The 18,592-nt window shown below is 37.3% G+C and overlaps 1 protein-coding gene across 14 annotated transcripts in view; it reads right to left on the bottom strand.

Moving 5' to 3' along the window:
• UNC80 (unc-80 homolog, NALCN channel complex subunit) overlaps positions 1 to 18,592 on the bottom strand; it is a 186,990-nt gene that overhangs the window by 3,069 nt on the left and 165,329 nt on the right. For 11 of the 14 annotated variants that reach the window (XM_019726978.2, XM_019726989.2, XM_019726979.2 and 8 more), the window contains 8 exons: positions 17,743 to 17,927; positions 16,981 to 17,146; positions 15,447 to 15,626; positions 11,709 to 11,847; positions 9,199 to 9,255; positions 2,453 to 2,534; positions 1,397 to 1,508; positions 581 to 780 (listed from right to left, as the gene is read on the bottom strand). In XM_019726978.2, coding sequence (XP_019582537.2) covers positions 581 to 780; positions 1,397 to 1,508; positions 2,453 to 2,534; positions 9,199 to 9,255; positions 11,709 to 11,847; positions 15,447 to 15,626; positions 16,981 to 17,146; positions 17,743 to 17,927 — 1,121 coding nt within the window. The remainder of the gene's footprint in view (positions 1 to 580; positions 781 to 1,396; positions 1,509 to 2,452; positions 2,535 to 9,198; positions 9,256 to 11,708; positions 11,848 to 15,446; positions 15,627 to 16,980; positions 17,147 to 17,742; positions 17,928 to 18,592) is intronic. The other 3 variants (XM_019726986.2, XM_019726992.2, XM_019726980.2) reach the window with 2 other exon arrangements.

Genomic DNA, 18,592 nt, shown 5'->3' with positions numbered 1-18,592 from the left:
GCTTACCTTGCAAACTGTGAGGATAAAATGAGAATGGTGTTGCAATGCTTTTTAACCATTAAAGCCTATAAAAATGTATATAGTAATAATGCCCGTTAGGGTTCTTTAAATACCACACGAGAAGAAAGTGAGACCTATGGAAATTCATTTATAAAAATCAAAAGAAGAAAAAATGTCACAACAAGGAGGAAAAAGATGAAACCAAGAAGTTCTTCTCATCTTTTAGGATACAGAAGGCTCTGTATTTAAAGGTTTCATCTAAATTGGTAACTTTAGTTGAACTATCTTTAAACTATGTATTATTATCTACTGGTTTTCAATGGTTATTTTAACTGTGCAATATTTTCTTTTAGGTTTTTCATAATGAAGAATACCAACACTTCTCTTATTTTTTCTTAAGTAAATGTATTCCTGGCCATATGCTATAGATTTTCTTTTTCATGATGATAGGAACATCGTCTGGCTAACAAAATGTTACAGACCCAGACTTAATTTATATGGAATAACTTTGCATATCAAAATGGTTCCTAGATCTAAGTAGTCAGGGAGCAACCCTTGCCTGTTTGTCTAGCACCCATACCTGCTTGGAAGACAGGCTATGAAGATCAGCAACAACAATGGCCGGGGAAGACGTGAGGACTGGTTTGTCCATCCCTTCTGGTTTCCTCGATGGGGATGGGCTGCAGCCTTGTGGCTGGGCTGTGACAGGGAGTGTGTCTGTTGGGGCACCTGCTGGCTCTGGCTGAGCCTCAATGAAGGTCACAGATCGTTTCTGATCTGCTGTAGGTCAGAAGTAAAGCAGTAAATAGAGGGGAAATATGTTGGCAGTGCTTAATAATTAACTTTAATCAGTGTCTCCTCTTGGCTTATCTTAATAAAGACATTGCTGGTTTACTAATAAATGAGAGCACATTTAATTATTATGTACATATTTTGATGTCACCTTCTTATAAAGAGTAGGATTGGGGTAGAAAAATCATTGTTACATAAATGGACTAAAAACAAGATTTGTATCGAGCATTAGGTGAACCTGGTCATCACTCATAACAACTGCCAACAGGACTTAAAAGGCCCTATTATTCATCATTTCTTTGTTTTCAATAAGACATACAACACACCCAGTTCCTGGTTTGGTTAGAGAAGACACAGCTTTCTATAGTCAAATCTCAGCATGCATGTTCAATTTGGACTCTTCCATTTCCCTAGGTTCATGGGGGGTTGGGAAAGATGAGAAGACAAAAAAGGCACTAAAGTTTTCTAGGAAATGTCTTCCCTTATCCTAGTGCTTTCCCAAAGCGGTGCTTGTTGGCATGAGCTCAGTTTCTGCAGCCCTTCCCAGCTGAGTTGGGTGGCATCGTGTCAATGATACAATCAGAAGGGACATAGGAGGCCTCACCACATGGTTTCGTTTTAGGTTGAATGCTCCTCCGAGTGGTCGACAGCCGAGCCCCATGGCGGTTTCTGGGTTCAGTCTGAGTCTTCTGACGTGAGAGTAGAGGACGTCTTAGCTAAAGAGAACAGGCAGAATAAAGCTGGCAAGAAGAGTCTAACTGCCTGGGAGGAAACACTGTGCTAAGAGGATTCTGATGATGGCTTATTCCTTTCTTTATGGGTTTCTGTGGACTCTTATGGTTGTTCCTTGCATTTGTAGCTGATAAAATAAACTTTGTTCTGCGTATTTAACTACAGGTATTTGATTCTGGCATCCCTTTTAACCAATTGTATCTCCTAATTATTACTTCTTTAGATATCCTAGGAACATTAATTAATGTAATTTAAAACAGTCAATGTGAGCATTTCAGTGAATTTTAGGATACAAAACTAATAATTATTGCTTACAGGTCAGCCTTTCTTCATCTAAAAGTTGCAGCTCAACATACGCTAACTCTCAAGGAGAGGCTGATGAAAAACCTCAGATGCTTGAAAGTGTCCGATCCAGATGCTGGAAAATGTCCAAAAAAATGCTGGGATGCTCCCATCAAAGCAACAATGCAAAGCCTCATCTAAATTTTTATTTAAAGAGTAACGTAAAGGAAACTGAACCTAAGGAAATCTGTAAAGATGATCTTTACTTTGATACCAGTTTTAACTTGAATCACTGATCTTGAAATGAGGGAGAAAGCACACCTATGTCTATGCCTCTATACAGAAATCAACTTTCCAACAAATCTTCCTCAGTGAGTAAGTTTGGCTGGGAAAGAAGGTGTCTGAATAGGAAACAAATATAGTATAGGCGCACTTATTTCACTAAGTAATCAACTTTGCTAACATGAGCTAAAATAGAAGCTAAAAACTGATTGTTCAAGCACTTACCATGTTTTAAAGTTGCTCTGTACTGCTTATTTTGGGTGGGGAGAAGGCAAAATATAATCTTAATATGCATGGACATTAAAAATTGAATAGAGCTTCCATTTTCTAGGATGACTCTCCTGCTGTTTCGGGCTCTGCTTACCTGCCTCAGGCCCCTCTTCCTCCCCAGCGGCTGCTGAATGAGGAGGTTCTGTTGGCCAGGTTCACTCTGCACACTTGCCACCCTGTCAAGCAGCAACAGCATTAGTGGACCTGGAGAGAATTCAGAAGACCACTCTCTGGTGGATGTTAGCCCAAATCACTTATATGAAATAGTCACTTCAAAGATACCATGATCTTTGAAGGAAGGTTGGGAAAGAATCCCTGAAATGGGAGTCTTTGAAGATTTGGGAAAGAGGATGAGGCCTTATAGCCCCAAACTGCCAAAATTGAGATTCTGTTTTCCATCACTGATGCCATGTCTATCATTCAACAAAACATTGGTGTGATCACACCCTGGTTTGGAAGCCACCAAACGGTTTAAGATGTCATATTCTAATCTCAATTTTTTTTCCAGGGGGAGGGGAAAAAGTGGTGACAAACAAACACAAACAACTCTACCACATGGATGGGAACACCTTTTTTAAAATTTCAATTTAAATGAAAATAAGATGGATGAATATCAAACACATCAGACACAGAATCCATTTGGGTGAAGGGGTACATTCAACACATGTTTGCAGCCTGAAGTCTCTGTGACTACTGAATAAATGAATAGTCACATGGCAGACAAGTGTTTTTTAAAAATGGTTTTAGATTTAAAAGGCTGGCAAAATAATTAAGCTGTCAGTGGAACTCAGAAGATCAATGGATTAACATCAAGTAGCTGCACTCAAACATATTGTGCAATTTATAAAAGCAACAACCTGCTCCCCCCAAATTTACTGTGTATGTGTGTAGTTTATGTGCAAAAATGAGTACTGGCAGTGGTCACTATTTTAGTGTTGGGTGAAGCTGAAAATACTGTCATGGGCCCATGATCCTTTTTTTCATTCCGCATGCATGTATAATAGGTGTTCATAATGGGAGTGGGGTGAAAAAAAGAAATGTACTGTGCCCCAGAGAACATTGTAATCCTGTGGATGATGCCAATGTGATTATTTGGTTAATGGGTAATTAATTTCTGCTTTGCCTTTGCAAAAGGAGAGTCATCTACAAATAATTTTTAGAGTAAAATATTCCACAGAGGAATCCAGAGTCAGCAACTGTCCAGGAAAAAGAGAGAAAGACTATACTCATTCATTTTCATATTTTTAAAAAATGAGCTATCTAAATACTAGCTGCAGTTCTAGGGAGAGAAACTGGTGGCAAAGTGGACACAGATGTCTCCCCTGTTGTGTTGACAACTGGTTAATCATCACATGGCTGACACAGGTACATCTGTCAGTTTTTAAGTCTTATATTTCCACTGGAAGGAAATCAGTGATTCCCAAATGGAGTTCATCAAAGTTTTTAGAAAATAAGGACGTAATTATATCATAATTATACCACTTGGGATACACAATACAAAATTCTGCAGAGTCCCCCAAACAAATTTTTTTTAAACTTTCTTGTTCTCCTAAATATCAAGTTCAAAAGATCAATGTACATTACTTTTATACATATATGACCTTGTACCATAAAAGACCTTACTACGATGACAGAAAATTACCCCAAAGGAACAATTCAATAAATTCTGATAAGCAATCCAGACTATGTTGCTGGCATGTTTGAAATGACATCTCCTTATTTATTATACATTTTAACATGTGTCTTAAATTGGAAAGAGTATTCAATTACCACATACACAAAAGTAGAAACAAGGTTCTCCCAATTACCAAGCAAAGCTTTTTTTGGAATGGATTCTTCATTGACATCTAACTGTTACCTCAGTTCCCTTGGCCATAAAGGGAGGTTAATACTTACCATCTACCTCCCACTAAAGTAGAGAAAAATAGTTAGTTGATGTAAAATGGATTGAACATGAAAAGTAATGTACATAGCATGCTTCCTTGTTTTATATTTGATATTTGTAATGAGTTTATTGCTTTTAGAACTCTAAATGGAAGTGGGTAATAAAATGTTTTGAAAATAACTGGGCAGAGAAAATGAAATCGAGGCAGTCCACTTGTCTCTTTTTATTCGGTAATCTGAGATCGTGAGGAAAAATGGTGCAAGAAAAGAAACACACGTCACTCAGGGAGTGTTAAATGTCAAAACATAATGAAAATTTCATGATGATTATTCCAAGGGAGGATCATAAGCATCAAATTTTCTCTATGGATAGAGAGGCTTATTTCTAAGAACTAGATAAAGTTTATAGCTTTAGTAATAGTAATTAGCTGTTCTATGTAAATGATATAGCATTTCATCAATGGAGTGCATACATCAAGGATGAAATTATAGAACGTGTCCTTGGAGACGTATTGCAGCTAAACTCCCCCTACAATGTAGTGCTAACATGTTAACATTTGGGACATCAAAGTCTGGCTTAATTGTGTGCAGTTAGGACACATTACTTATAAACAGCCTGAGAAGTTAATAATGGAAGTTATTTATGCAGGACACATCTCTTTTTCTCATGTCTATATCAAATTAGGGTTGCATAGAAAATGTAGCGTCAATTTAGCTAATCTCCACCTCATGTAATATTTCAGTGATCTGTAGGATCTGTGTGACGGAATGTAGGTGTACAATACTAAAACCAACCAGGAGAAGACCAAGGCGTCGGCCCTACACACCTCTCCATAGAACACTGGTTTTCTGAGATTTTTCATCTTGGAAATGAGAAATGGCTGATTTCCACCATTTTGCTAAGAAAAAGGGCAAAACAATAAGGATAAAAGCAAATAAGGCTTTCTAAATTGAAGCTAAAATCATCCTTTGCATTTTTGAGTCACTGAAAAACATTACAACGGCACACCATAACATGAGATTGTAGAGCAGTAAATGCACATGGGGCTTGGCAGAACTGGTGTGACTCAGCTGTCTACAAAAAAGAAAAACAACTTCCTCAGAATGGAAGGAAGTCATTTATAAGCTAGGGATATTTAGATAATGTTAGAAGGGCAATTTTGGCGCAAATTACCTCTTTTTCCTTGTTTCAGCATGATGGCCTGGATTGCAGCATATAAATATGTATCTTCTAATGGAATATATAGCTAATAGTATTTTTAAAAAAAATGTATGATAGGCAAACAAGGGGCCATTCAATAATGCAATAAAAATTCGTATCACTCATCTCAAATTACAAAAAAAGTACATAGATTGAAATATATTTCATAAATAAAAAAATTTAAGTGAAAGCACTGGGTGAGACTGGCACACAGAAAATGAATTAGTATTTTCATGGTTTTTATCTGTATTTTTAGTTTCAGTTTTAATGTGGTTAGAGAAATCTGGAAGTAGAACACAACACACAGCATAACCATTTACCCTGAATGATTTTCCCCTGATGGGACTGCGTAGAGCCAGCACCAAAGCAGCCATAAAGCACTTGCAGAGAACAGGGAATTCAACAGCAGACAAAAATCCTACTTTTCCTTTTCCCAGTAAATGCGTATTGTTTAAAATTTACTTAGCCTCCACAACATCCAAGAAAATCTGTTTTAAATGCCATAGAATTTAGAGATTAGAGGCTGCAATCAGATTAAACAGGGGGAATAATCTGGATCTTAGATATCACGTAAGAACTGACTTAGCAATGACAAAGTACACACATGTGTATCACAACACACCTTTTGTTAGCCATTAATTCTCAGCTGCATAAAAAGGTTGTTTGAATATTTTTCTTTATACTTTGAGACTACTTGTCAAGTTTTTAAACTTTGAACATGTGGATGATGATCATGAGATGTGTTCTACTACATAGGTTATTTTTATTTTGTCTCACCCAGACTATACATCTTGTTCAAACTTGAGCCACATTGTTTTTTTCCACTGTTATTAAAATTATCCTGATGAAATCAAATAGCATTGTAATCTCTTTTTATTTTGCTTAGAACTTCGTGTCAGTTCCTGCCTTTCAAAATATTCTAACGTGTCCCAACAAAATCTAATTCTCAAGTAGAAGCATACAGACTTGAGTGGTTGAATAACCTTCTTTATGTCTATATTCTTTTGCAAAAAGAAAAAAAAATATATCGTCCATGGTGTGTGTATCTGGGGAGAGTACAGGGCAGGAACATCTCCAATGAGTTTCTATAACTATAAGAGCATCACCCTTAATAAAAGAGAATTCTTCCATAGAATATTATTGCAACTTATTAATTTCTTTAAAAAAAAAAAAGAATCTTTTCTCCATAGCATAGTGCTTCTAACAGGTTATTTCTTGTCATGAATCTTTAAAAAATGAAACAAAAAAACAGTAAACACAGGTTAACAAAATCCCAGAAGAAATTTTCAAAAGGTCTGCAAAATTCTTTTTTTCCTTCTATTCATTGGGTTATCCTAGTTATGCTGGTCTCTTCCTCAGCCCTCAAACCAACTTGCCCATTTTTGCTTAAAATAAGTGCTCTTTCAAAAACAAATTCCCAGAAAGTTAACCATAATATGGGAGTTGGCAGGAGGAGCTGGGTTTATTACTTTCCCTTAGGCATGCTTTCTGATATCCTTTAAGCTTTGGCACCAGATTTTCCTTAGAACTACTTTGAGTATATTTTAAGTCCCGAGTGCTCAGGTGTGTGCTAAATGTTGATTTACAGTGTTAAGGCCTTACTGTTTCTTCAGGATTTGAAGAGTCTGCAGCATAAGGGAGTTTCGTGCCAAAAACAGAAAGCCTGGAAGTCAACTATAACAAGTATATATCCTATTTTATAAACCCACCTCTTATTAAATGCCGAAAGTTCCTCTCCTCCAAAGAGAACTTGGTGACATGATGGAATTCAAGAGATACGATTTGCAGCATATGACAAAAGTGGATGTGCTACTGGCTGATGGAATGCCTCTGCTTTAATAGAATAATTTAGAATCTAAAGTGAATGCCTCATCTTCCAGTTTCTTAATGACCACAACTGAATATGGGTGACTGGGTGACACCCAGAACTAAAACAGAGTAGTTACAGGAACAACAGATCAACAACAGTTGATCTAAAGTAATCATCAAAGTCCTGACATGACTGACTAATTCAGCTGTAGACAAAATCTATAGCTTTGGCTCTGAACCAGTTTCATGTAGCAGAACTTTGGGTTTATTCCCATTGCCAACGGACCCAGGGCAGATTGGATGGTTTAGAGAACTCCAAATCAGTCATTTGAATGCTGAGCCTGTCAGAGAGGGCCAAATCCTTTGGAGAGTTTATAAAACTCCACTCAAACTCGCCTTCTCTCACCACCACCACCACCACCACCACCACCACCGCCACCAACACCACCACCACCACCGCCACCAACACCACCACCACCACCCCTGCCCCCCCACACACACTATTTACTGAGCAAGAGCAGAATTTGACCTAATTAGAAAAGCTCGGGACAAAGTCGGCCCAATGGAAGACTGGTTTAACACTTTCTTTGCTTAGGAGGCCACTGAAATTATCTTCTAATCAAAGTTCTCCTGTCTCACATGTAAGATTAAGCATTTAACAAATGCATTCTTTGAAAGCAGTGGTCACAGTGCTAGACTTGGTTCTGATCTCTTCAAACGCTCTGCACAACGAAGGGAAACCATCTTGAGGATTGCTGTGTTTTTTCTCATCCCGGAAGCTCTTGATAATCGAATTAAGTCTGCACTCAGCGGCACTCCCACATTTACCACCAATAAGAGACTGATCTGTCAAGGCAAGGGCTAGCAAACACAATGAATGTCATGATTTATGGGTCCAGTAAAAAAAAAAAAAAAAGATACACCTGGTGATGGACGACATTTCCCATTTTCAATTGCAGAAGAAAATGTGAAATCTGAACAAGATGCGAAGAAAATAAAGGACAACCTGTCACAGGAACGGCCTCTCAACATTTCCTCATCTTTGTGATAAAGCAATAAACACGGGTATTTTGTACTCACTATATAATGCAAACCTGAAAGGGCATGTTTTCTCTTGAGATGAAACAAAGACACTCTTAGAATGAACAAGAAGCATTAGCCCTAATGAGGATTAGTTGAGAGGTGTGAATCAACAGCACAAGATTAGGAATGTTTGACGTGGTTTTTCTGAGTGTTAAAGGTGCAGTCCCCCTTTTTGAAGCTTTAAACCAGTAGCCAAGACATATCGTTTGCACTGTAAAACTTCTCTTACTTACCAAGAAATGTTTGTGTCTGCTATTGCATGGCAAGTTTTGGAGTCATCTTTGTGCTGGGACAGACATTCTTTATCTAAGTGTTTGAACAAGCTCCGATAATCGCCTGCCACATAGCACGATTTAAAGAGAGGGAATTATATAAATTGTATTGACATTGCTACTCTTAGTATAGCATCATTGTTTTCTTACCATGCATGGTATCAGCTAAAAGACCTATTTCAAATCAATAAAGGGAGTCCTGATGATGGGAAGTTGAATTATTAATAACAGTCTTCTGAACAACAATTCTTAAGGAATATCGGTGTGAGAGGGAATGATTAGACGGGATCAATTTAATTTTGGCATATCAAATTTTAGACATCCATGGAACAAGGCCCTACAAGCACTCCACAGATTTTTCCCCCCTCTTTGTTTAGTAAGCTTTTTGGGCTATTTGTGATTGAGCTCCAAAACTGAAAATGAAGGAGGCTACACCTTTGACTTCCAGGCTTGTGTGTTCATGAGCAACAAAGGGCAAAGAATGGAGATAGATATCAAGACTGGGCAAGAGGAGACAGAGAGACAGAGGCGACAGGGACCAGCTAGCTTCCCAGCACAGACACCAATAGACAGGTAGCATTGACACTGTACCTAGAGAGGCTGCCCTCAGCGGCCAGGCCCTGGGAGTCATCGAGGACATTAGGTTCACTGCAGGAGGGGTAGGGAGATGAAGCATTTAGGGAAAGAAAATGCAAACAAAAGAAAAAGAAAAAAGGCATGCAACTTTCTGCTTCTAAGAACCAAAAATAAATAAAGTTAACAGAACAAGGAAGAAAAAAGGAGACAGTCAACCATTTCACTTTGTGCTGGGTTTGTCAAGACATAGGACTCAAGGCAATGGGGGAGGAGGGACTTCGGATGAATACAACTCGGAGGAGTCATCTGTTTACTGGTCAAGAGTTGGGGCTTAACATGAGCTCCAAATGGATACGTATGTGAGCTCTAAAATGTATTGCGGAATGAATCTGTACAAGATGAAACTATCACTCCTTTGGTAAAATTTGGCTGGCTGGTTATTTTTAACCTGTCTTATGTACCTGATGTTTCATTGACCAGGATACTGCTTCTTTCTTGTGTGTTGTGACATTATCACACGGAAACCACTTACCATGAATTACCACAACCAAACTCTTGGAACTGATGCCATTAAGAAAAGCAAAGAAAGAACCCAACTTCTACCACTAATTTTGCAATGAAAATGCAAGTAAACAAATGGAAGGAAAGTAACCCTGGAAAATCCACATGGAACTCCCATTTACCTCCTTACTCCATCCTCTATCAACTGAATTGTAAATGCCAAAAGAAGAAACCTGTCAGGTTGGTGAAAGAATAATTAAACCATTTATCGATTTATTGGGATGCAGCTGATTTGGGGAGTTGTGAACAGAAACTGGGTCATACTTTCTTTCTTTCCTCCAGTGCCTAGTATTGAGCTAAACACTCATGAGGCACTCAATAAATACTTGCTAACCTGGATGGAATTCAACCATTTAGGAAATTGAGTGCCTGTCCCCAAAGAATTATTTAACTAATTGTACACCGTCAAAATAACCTCTGTCCCTTGAAAGAGGCTCCCTTTCTCTAATGTACATAGACATTATTGCCTTCACTAGCTTTCCAAAGTATGACTTATGTGCAAAGGGTTTAATTAGATTATTTTTCTGGATGCCTAGTATATCTATAATAGAACATTTTCTCCCTGGAAATGAGTTAACCCCTTAATGGATATGTACAAAGGGAATTGATGGCCTGGTTATTTTTAGGTGAATAACAACAATAACAAAAAACCGTCTATTTTAAGTTTCTACAATTCCCTAATTTAAATAAAACCTTTAAATGAATTACCTGTAGTTTTATTTTATTCTTGATGGAAACTTGCACATTGCTAGCAATTAAAAATAGTTACCAATATTAACTGCTTGCATGACTTTGTATCTTTTTTGGGACATTTTTATAATTTGGCTCTGATTTTGTTCACACATTTTATTTATAAGACCTCCTTTTCAAAGGTAAATTACCAAATGGTAGGTAAAAAATCTCCTACAATGATAGTAACACTTATATATTATCAATTTTTGTAATAAACAGTACATAAAACATTGCTTTCTTTGCAAGTGTACAATTTATGTATTAATCATCTTTTATCATTTCCCGCTATTTTTTGATATTCGCCAAAGTTAGGCCTTCTGTTACAAATTTTATTTCATCTGTATAGTTTATGAACTATTTGCTAAAGGACTTCAGTACAGGGTAATTATTTCCACACATAAACTGATTTTATCTGAATGTTAGAATATGCCCTGATTTTCATTATTTTTCATGTATAAATTATACCACATTGAATATATAGGTATTAAAAATAAATAACAAACTAGAAAAAAAAGATAATTCTTTGAAATAATTCAGTTCCTCAAGTAAAAATATCATTGGCTCTGAAATAATGTTTTGACCTTTATGTCAGATCATTTTCTATATATGTGACATTTTTTATGTATATTCCTATGGAGCAGAGAACGCCAAAGAAAATATTTTAAAGGGTGTACTCATGGAATAATAGAACTATAGATAGAGAAGTTACCTTAACAATGGTTTTAGCCAACCTCCTCGTTTCACAGAGGAGAAAACTATGGGCTCTACTTAAATGACCTACACAAGATCATACATAGTGGCACAGGCCCTTTTCTGCTTGGTTAAGCATCACTACCTCCAACTAAATACTGATGACATACCAGAAGTCTAACCTTCACCAAATATATCAAGCTAATACTATATACTTGCCAGGTACTCATTATTAGCTTAGATAATGATATACCTGAAATACAAGAATGTCATTTGAAAGTAGCAGACCAGGTATCTATTTATGGAAAATTTTAAAGGAGAAACAATGCTTGGATTGGAAATTGAAATCGCTTCTACTAGCCTGGCTTAGAAAACTGTCAATTGTTGCCTGCACAACCCTAGTTGAAAAGTCTTTTGTTGAATGGTCTACTTAAAAACGTTAATTATTTGCTTCTCTTTTGGCCATTTTGGAATAACAAGTGAATTGTCAGAATTTCTACCTTCCCCCACATGAAGAGTATAAGACATCCATGGCTTTTTACCTTTGGCTGGGTAACATGCCCACCTCAGCCTGAGGTGTAGACATGCTAGGGACGTGGCTGGAGAACCTCCTCCTTCCAATGGTACTCAGGAGGTAAGCTTCTTGTTCACTTACCACACTGGGCATGCTTACAGAGTCATCTGAAAGGGGCAAAAGAATGGAGTGTTATAAAACTATGACATTGATCAGAAAACCCAAACCAAATTTGTACTTGGGTTCCATCCTTGGCTTGAATACAAAATTAGGGCAGTCTCTAAAGCTAAATTACCATTTGTCCCTTTGTACAGATTAAAAATGAAGACCTTTGGGGTCTTAAGAAACACCTTCCTTATTTGTATAAAAATGGAGACTGTAACAGCTTAGCCTCTAGGGTTATTGAACATTGTCACCTTGAGAATGTAAATAGAACAGCAAGTTTAAGAGACTGCTTACTCCATTTTGGTGAGGGATACAGCTGCAAGAAACGTCATGTATGTATCTCATCTTTAAAAAAAAGACCTTTGGTGTTTTAGATTTTAATCTGAATAAGGGATGAATAAAAATTCTTCATGTCCACACATCTCCCACTCTCAAAGAGCCTTCATGAAATACATGTAAACTTCTTATCTATCTTTACAAGATTATTTGTGAAAGTCAAGGGGCAGCTGCAAATTAAAAACTTCAGAAAAGCTGGACTATATTTTTTAAAACATTCCAGGAATAGTTCAATAAGGAGCTTTGTTGTTGAATGAGTGAAATAACTTTCTTTAATATTCAAATACTATATTCAGTACATTTAATGATTTTTAGACTGCTGAGGGAAAGACTTTCAGATATTTTTGGAAAAATATTTAAAAAACTATGGTTCAGAAATAAATGCTTATTTTAACCTAAATTTTAAGTTTTAGGCATTAACCTTGTTTTCTCCATAGATACAGAAATCAATGTATCCATATGAAAGTTAACTTTAGCACAATATTTGTGATAAGGTGACTTCGTTCTAAGTGAACTAATGTTTGTTGCTGAGCAGTAAACATATTTTGATTAACATAGGGTTTTGGTGAACTTTTGCTACCATTTAAGGTTATCTGGCACCATTTATTTAAAATACCCCAAGTGGTCATATTTGTAACGAAACATTTCAAACCAAAAAGGTGAATATGAAAAGTTCTAGAAATTTTAATTTGTTATATAATGACTGACTTAAAGTTGATTCTTGTTATGGAATGAATGTTTTTAGGTGTGTTCACAGAGAAGCAAAAAGCAAACATGCCTTAAAAATCATGAGAAATGTGGTAGGGAAGATTAAGCTATTTCTACAAAGACTTTTCTCACATCCCATTGATTTTCCCCCCTTATTCAAACTGATTTAACACTTACTCCCTCAATATTTGTTTGGTGATTAATCAGGTGAATATCTTCCATTCACCCTTTTGTTAGGTGTTCTGTATAGAAAATGTTTGTCACCTCCTCCACAAGACCTCTAAAATCTTAGAGGGAGAAAACATATCTTTGTCATATTTTCTTGCTCCTCGTTTTATTCCTCTCAGGTCTTAATAGAGGTTTGATGACTGAATGGGAAAATGGTTTAAGTCAAAGCAGTCAACCCACTAGCTTTCGTATACCACCTCATATAAATTAATACACACCCACATCACAATCACACTACATTTGTTAGCAGCTCTGCTTTCATTGGGATGGTTGTGATGTCTGAGAGCAGAAATATTGACAAACAATTGCATAATTGTCAGTGTATAAGTGTTGGCATTTGGTTAAAGATTGGTTATATCTTCTCTACATTTTCCTCTAGCTCCTTTTTACTGGCTAGGTCAGGTACTTATCCCTAAGGTTACCTGCAAAATATAATTAGCTCTACTAAAAATAGGTTGTATCATTTCCCTTCATTAAAAACAAACAAACAAACAAACAAACAAAAAGCTATTGAGACTACCTCATGCACTAAAGAAAAATAGATATTACTTTAAGTTCTGAACTATTATTAGGACTTAATGGATATTCAAACTGCTTATCCTTGTCTGTGTCAGTTTGTTTTCTTGGTCAAAATAAGTCAGACAGACAAAGACAAAATACCATGATGATTTCACTTATATGTGGGACCTGAAAAACAAAATAAACAAGCAAACAAAACAGAAATAAACTCATAGCTACAGAGAACATTTTGATGGTTGACAGATGGGAAGAGTGAAAAAGGGAAGGGATTAAGATGTACAAATTGCCAGTTATAAAAACAATCACAGGGATGTGAAATATAGCATAGGGAATATAGTCAATAGTACTGTAATACTACGTGTTGTGTCAGATGGGTATTAGACTTATCAGGGTGAGCACTTTGTAAGTTGTATAAATGTCTAATCACTATGTTGTACACCTGAAACTAATATAATATTGTATGTCAACTGTAATTGAAAAATTTAAAAAAAGATTTTTCAAGATTTCCCTAATATGACCAGGGTGATTTAGAAACAAGTATGTCCATTGGGTACAGGACAATATGATTATCTCTTTGTTATCTAATTAACCCTGAAACTAAATCTGGAAACACTACTGGTAAGTGTTTTGACAAAGGATTTTATTTCTTTCCCTTGCCTACACATCCAACTGTAGTAGGGTATTGAAATACTTTCATTCATCTTAGTTAATTAAAATTCTAACCTCAACTCTCATGTCTTCCATTTAATTTAGTTCAGAGTGGGGCTTTTTGTCTTGTTTTTTTTTTAGGTATGGAGGGTCTCTGAGTGAAGCTCTAGATTTTGTTTTCATTCTTAAGGCATTGGCAGCACATTTTGTTATAAATGTTCTATTGAATTTCATTAAAAAACTTGGAAAATAATCAATGCAACTTAAACAAAAACATTAAGTAATAGTGGTATTTAATGGGAACTTTCACCTTTTACTTAAAACCTACTCCCTCATTTTATAACCCCAAATCTTAAGCACATGCATTAGAAGCTCCTGGGTTGCTAGAAAGAGTCTTAACTCAAATTTGGGTTATATTCCCTCAAAACAACCTGCTGGTTCATGTTCTAGATAGCATAAGCTAGCTGGTCTTTTCTGAGTCCCGATCATAAGCATTATTCACTTTTCCTTGCCCAATGGGATCACGTAAGTGCTAATCAGCTCTCTAAGCAAGACAGCTGGGAGAAAGGGGAATAAACACTTCCCTTAGTTACTTAAGCACAATTTGAGTGAGAGTTAGTGGAAAAGGTTGAATATACTGGGCGTGCCAGAAACATGTATACAAGTGGACGCTTTGGTCAACGTTGCTCAAGCAGTGGTTCGCCGTAATCAGAAGTGTCTGGATGCTGATGGTAACCACTTTGAGCACCACTTGTCATTGTAGATGTCAAACGTGACTTGTATTCATCTTTGATTATTGGTATATATTGAGTAGTCCAATTTTAATATAGTTTTCCTTTCTTAAAATGTGTATACATTTTTTTTGGCACCCTCTGTATAAGAGCAAAGGAAATTTAGGGGTCTTTAAAAATTTACTTTTTGTCTGAGTTCCTTCCAAATGACCAAGGATATCAAGGAATTTATAGAATAACAGGCAGTAGGAATCAGGGAATCAGTCACAATTCCATTTTAAATCCTTTTTATAAAATGACCAGGGGATCAGAACTGAAAAAAGTTGGAAAGGCAAAAATCCTTCCCAAGTCCTCATTCGCATGGCCAAGCTGAGTCACACATGCGTCCCACCCTCTCCCCCTTGCCTGCTGGATTTTGTGGGATGACCTACTTTCCTCATCCTCCTCATCAGTCCGACTCAGGGTGTCCTGTGAAGCCTGCTGGGAGGGCTCACTGTCCTGCTCCCAGACCGTGCCAGTGCCCGTGTTGGAGCGGGACATGGTGGCCAGGCTCAGGCGGTACGCAGAGGTGGAAGTGCCAACGGTACTGATGGAGGTCTTCCCTTGGTAGGCTGGGGGGATTGAGAGAACAAAGGAAATCCATGGGAGGATCTTGAAAGAAAACAAGTGTTTGCTTCAAATGCCTCCTTGACCACTTGCATTTTTAAAGAAAGATCAGCTAAATGGGGTGTCCCAGATAAATGATCTTTAGGACAAAGTAGCAAATGGAAGTGAGAATGTTAAAAAAAAAAAAAGAAGATGAATTGGCCATTGATATACTTATAAACTGAACAGTGGGAGCATGAGAGCTCTACCAGTGTAAAATGCTTTGGCATTGCTTCTTCTCTCAATGCTTTTCAATTTCATTTTCTAAGGCTGGTAGAATGAAAATCAATTTTGACATGAATTATAGCTTTCAAGTTGGCAGATTTTACTGAGAAATATACACTGCATATAGAAGTAATAAACGCATTGTCTGATAGGAACCTCACCATCAAAATCAGAACACAAAATCAAAACTGTGCTCCCATTCTCCTTTTCTGAAAATCACAATTTATAAAATACCCCCTGGGTTCTATGTCAGATTATTTTATTATAAAGCAGAATATTTGAATGGTTCTGTGAAAATTGCCCCAAATTGTACGTGACAAAAGTTTTTCGTCTTTAATACATTGCAGGCAACAATAAAAGATAAAAGCCACACATATTATATTCTACTTATGGGTAATGACTGCCCTCTAATGGCAGATGGTAATCTAAATTCCTTTCTCAGTAATCTGTTAACGTAATCGTAAAAAGTAAAGGCATTCCCCAAAGAAAAGCTTGTCAATTATGTAAACCAAGTACCTCCTCATCTGCCAGTTCTGATTCAATCCCCTTTCCCTCCAATCTGAAAAGTTAAAGGCTTTATAATCAATCATACAGACCTGCTTTTAAGTCCCCTCACTGTTGTCACTGTCATGTGTGTAAGTTACTTCTCTATTGAGTCTGTTTCCTCATTCTATAAATGGAATTTCAGTTATGCACCTTGCAGGTATTTGTGTGGATTAAATAAAATAACACCTATGAAATCAGCTACCATATAATAGGTGCTCAGTGAATGGGAGTCCTTTCTCCTTTTCAAAAAAAAAAAAAGTCAGGCAAGAATTTAAAATACTTTCTTTCCAGTTAAATATTCAAGAAAGAGCTTAACTATGGAAATGAAAATTATAGAAGATGTTTAGAAAAGGAGTAAAATTAAACTCAGATGATACTCCCTTGATTTGTTTTGTTGTTGACAGTGATCACATGGTCTTAGGTACTTGAGTACTGGAATAGGTAACTTGCACATGGTTCCAAAAAGAGGGGTAACCTGGACAGGGGCATTCTCTGCAGGTGGTAAATACCATTGGTCAAACCAATTGAAAAAACCCAATGCACACTCACCTGATCCACTATGAACTGCCTCTTTTAGAATTTTTAGTTCACTGTTGAACTCGGCAATGAGGGAGCTCTTACACAGAGGTCGTGGAATGAAGCGCCGCTCCAGCTGGTCAGCAATATGCTGCCGGGCAGAAAGCTCTTCATGATTCTCTGCGGGTTGGGCCAGAAGCTGGAAGGAAGGCAGAGATTCTCAGGTCCTTAATTTTTCCATCTGTGAAATGGACTACTTATTGTACCTATGTCATAAGTGGTTGTGAGGATTACATAAGGTAATGCATATGACGTTTTCAGAAGAGTGCTTTATATAGGAAGTGCTTAATCAATACTTTGCTTTGAATCACTGCCCCTGGAAATCAGGGGATGAAAAGAATTAAAGGATGGGTGAATACTGAGGGTCTCAGAGGAAAAAAAAAAGTGCTTTAATTATCTTATCTTTTTCATGTTCATTTAAAATCAGATCTCAGTCATGCCACTGAAGAAAGTTTTCCAGATCATTCCACTGGGTCCATCTTTTTGGGAAGGATGAGGGGAAGAGGTGAGTGGGGAGAAGGCAAAGTTCTATAAACTGGGAAGGTACTTCTAACATGAAATTTTATCCTCTAGGATATATGTTTGAGCTGTTTCCTCAGCAAGCTTGGTATTAACAGGTCCTATGAATTTGCTGTAGTGAGTCCCATGAGCACTGCTGCAGTAATCCTGCCTTACTCTGGAGAGCAGCACGTTTGTGGGGCTTGTCACTTCTGGGAGGAGAAGGCCACAACACACCTTGCATTGGATGAAAGGGCGCAAGAGCACGAAGATGGGTATTCGGGTCCGCACAATGAAGTCCAGGAAGTCCCACAGGGCCAGGCCTCCCACCTTTCGCAGGGCCATTTCCTTCACCTGGAGGCTTAGCCAGTACCACTGGCTTCCCAGCTGCCTCTCAAAGCAGACGAGAATCACCTTCAGCGCTTCACACCAGGAAGAGAGGACAGTGAGCCTGCAGACTTGTACCTTGAGGAACCCAGCCCATGCCCAGCTGCCCACACTCTCAGCCCTTCATGCATCAGAACATTGTCTAAATTTCTAAACTCTCTCCATTGTTCCAAAAACTCACATGTACTCCTGAGCAAGCGTATTCTGATAGCAAGACAAAAATTTGTGTGGTAAACATGTTTTGATTCTGATTAGGAGAACACAAATGCCTTTCTTAGGTACATTTAACTGCTATTTTGGAAAATGCAGAGCAAATCAGTTCATAGAATTGAAAGGAAATATGTTATAAACATGTGTGGCTAATATTTTGCTTTCCAAAATGTTTATCATGGTGGCTTTATGGTAATACCAACATATCACTTCCATCCTAAACAGCAACGTGGGTGTTTTAAAATAGTTTTTCTTTTAAGCATAGAAATAATATAGTCTTGTTATTAAAAGTAAAATCAAACCATGCATAAATGTACAACTAAAAGAAAAGTGATTCCCTTTCCCAGCTCCCTTTAGGATCCCACCTAACCTGCTCCCCAGAGGTAATCAGTAGGTGTGTTTGAGTATATCCTTCCAGATAAAATAACTCCTTTCCACTTCCCCCCACACTCTTATTGCACATTATGTCTATTACTAAACCCTGTTAGGT

This window comes from Rhinolophus sinicus, linkage group LG01, assembly GCF_036562045.2.
Source record: "Rhinolophus sinicus isolate RSC01 linkage group LG01, ASM3656204v1, whole genome shotgun sequence".
NCBI classification, from domain to species: Eukaryota; Metazoa; Chordata; class Mammalia; order Chiroptera; family Rhinolophidae; genus Rhinolophus; species Rhinolophus sinicus.
The sequence above is the reverse complement of the archived record's forward strand: the minus strand, read 5'-3'. Positions and strand labels throughout refer to the sequence as shown.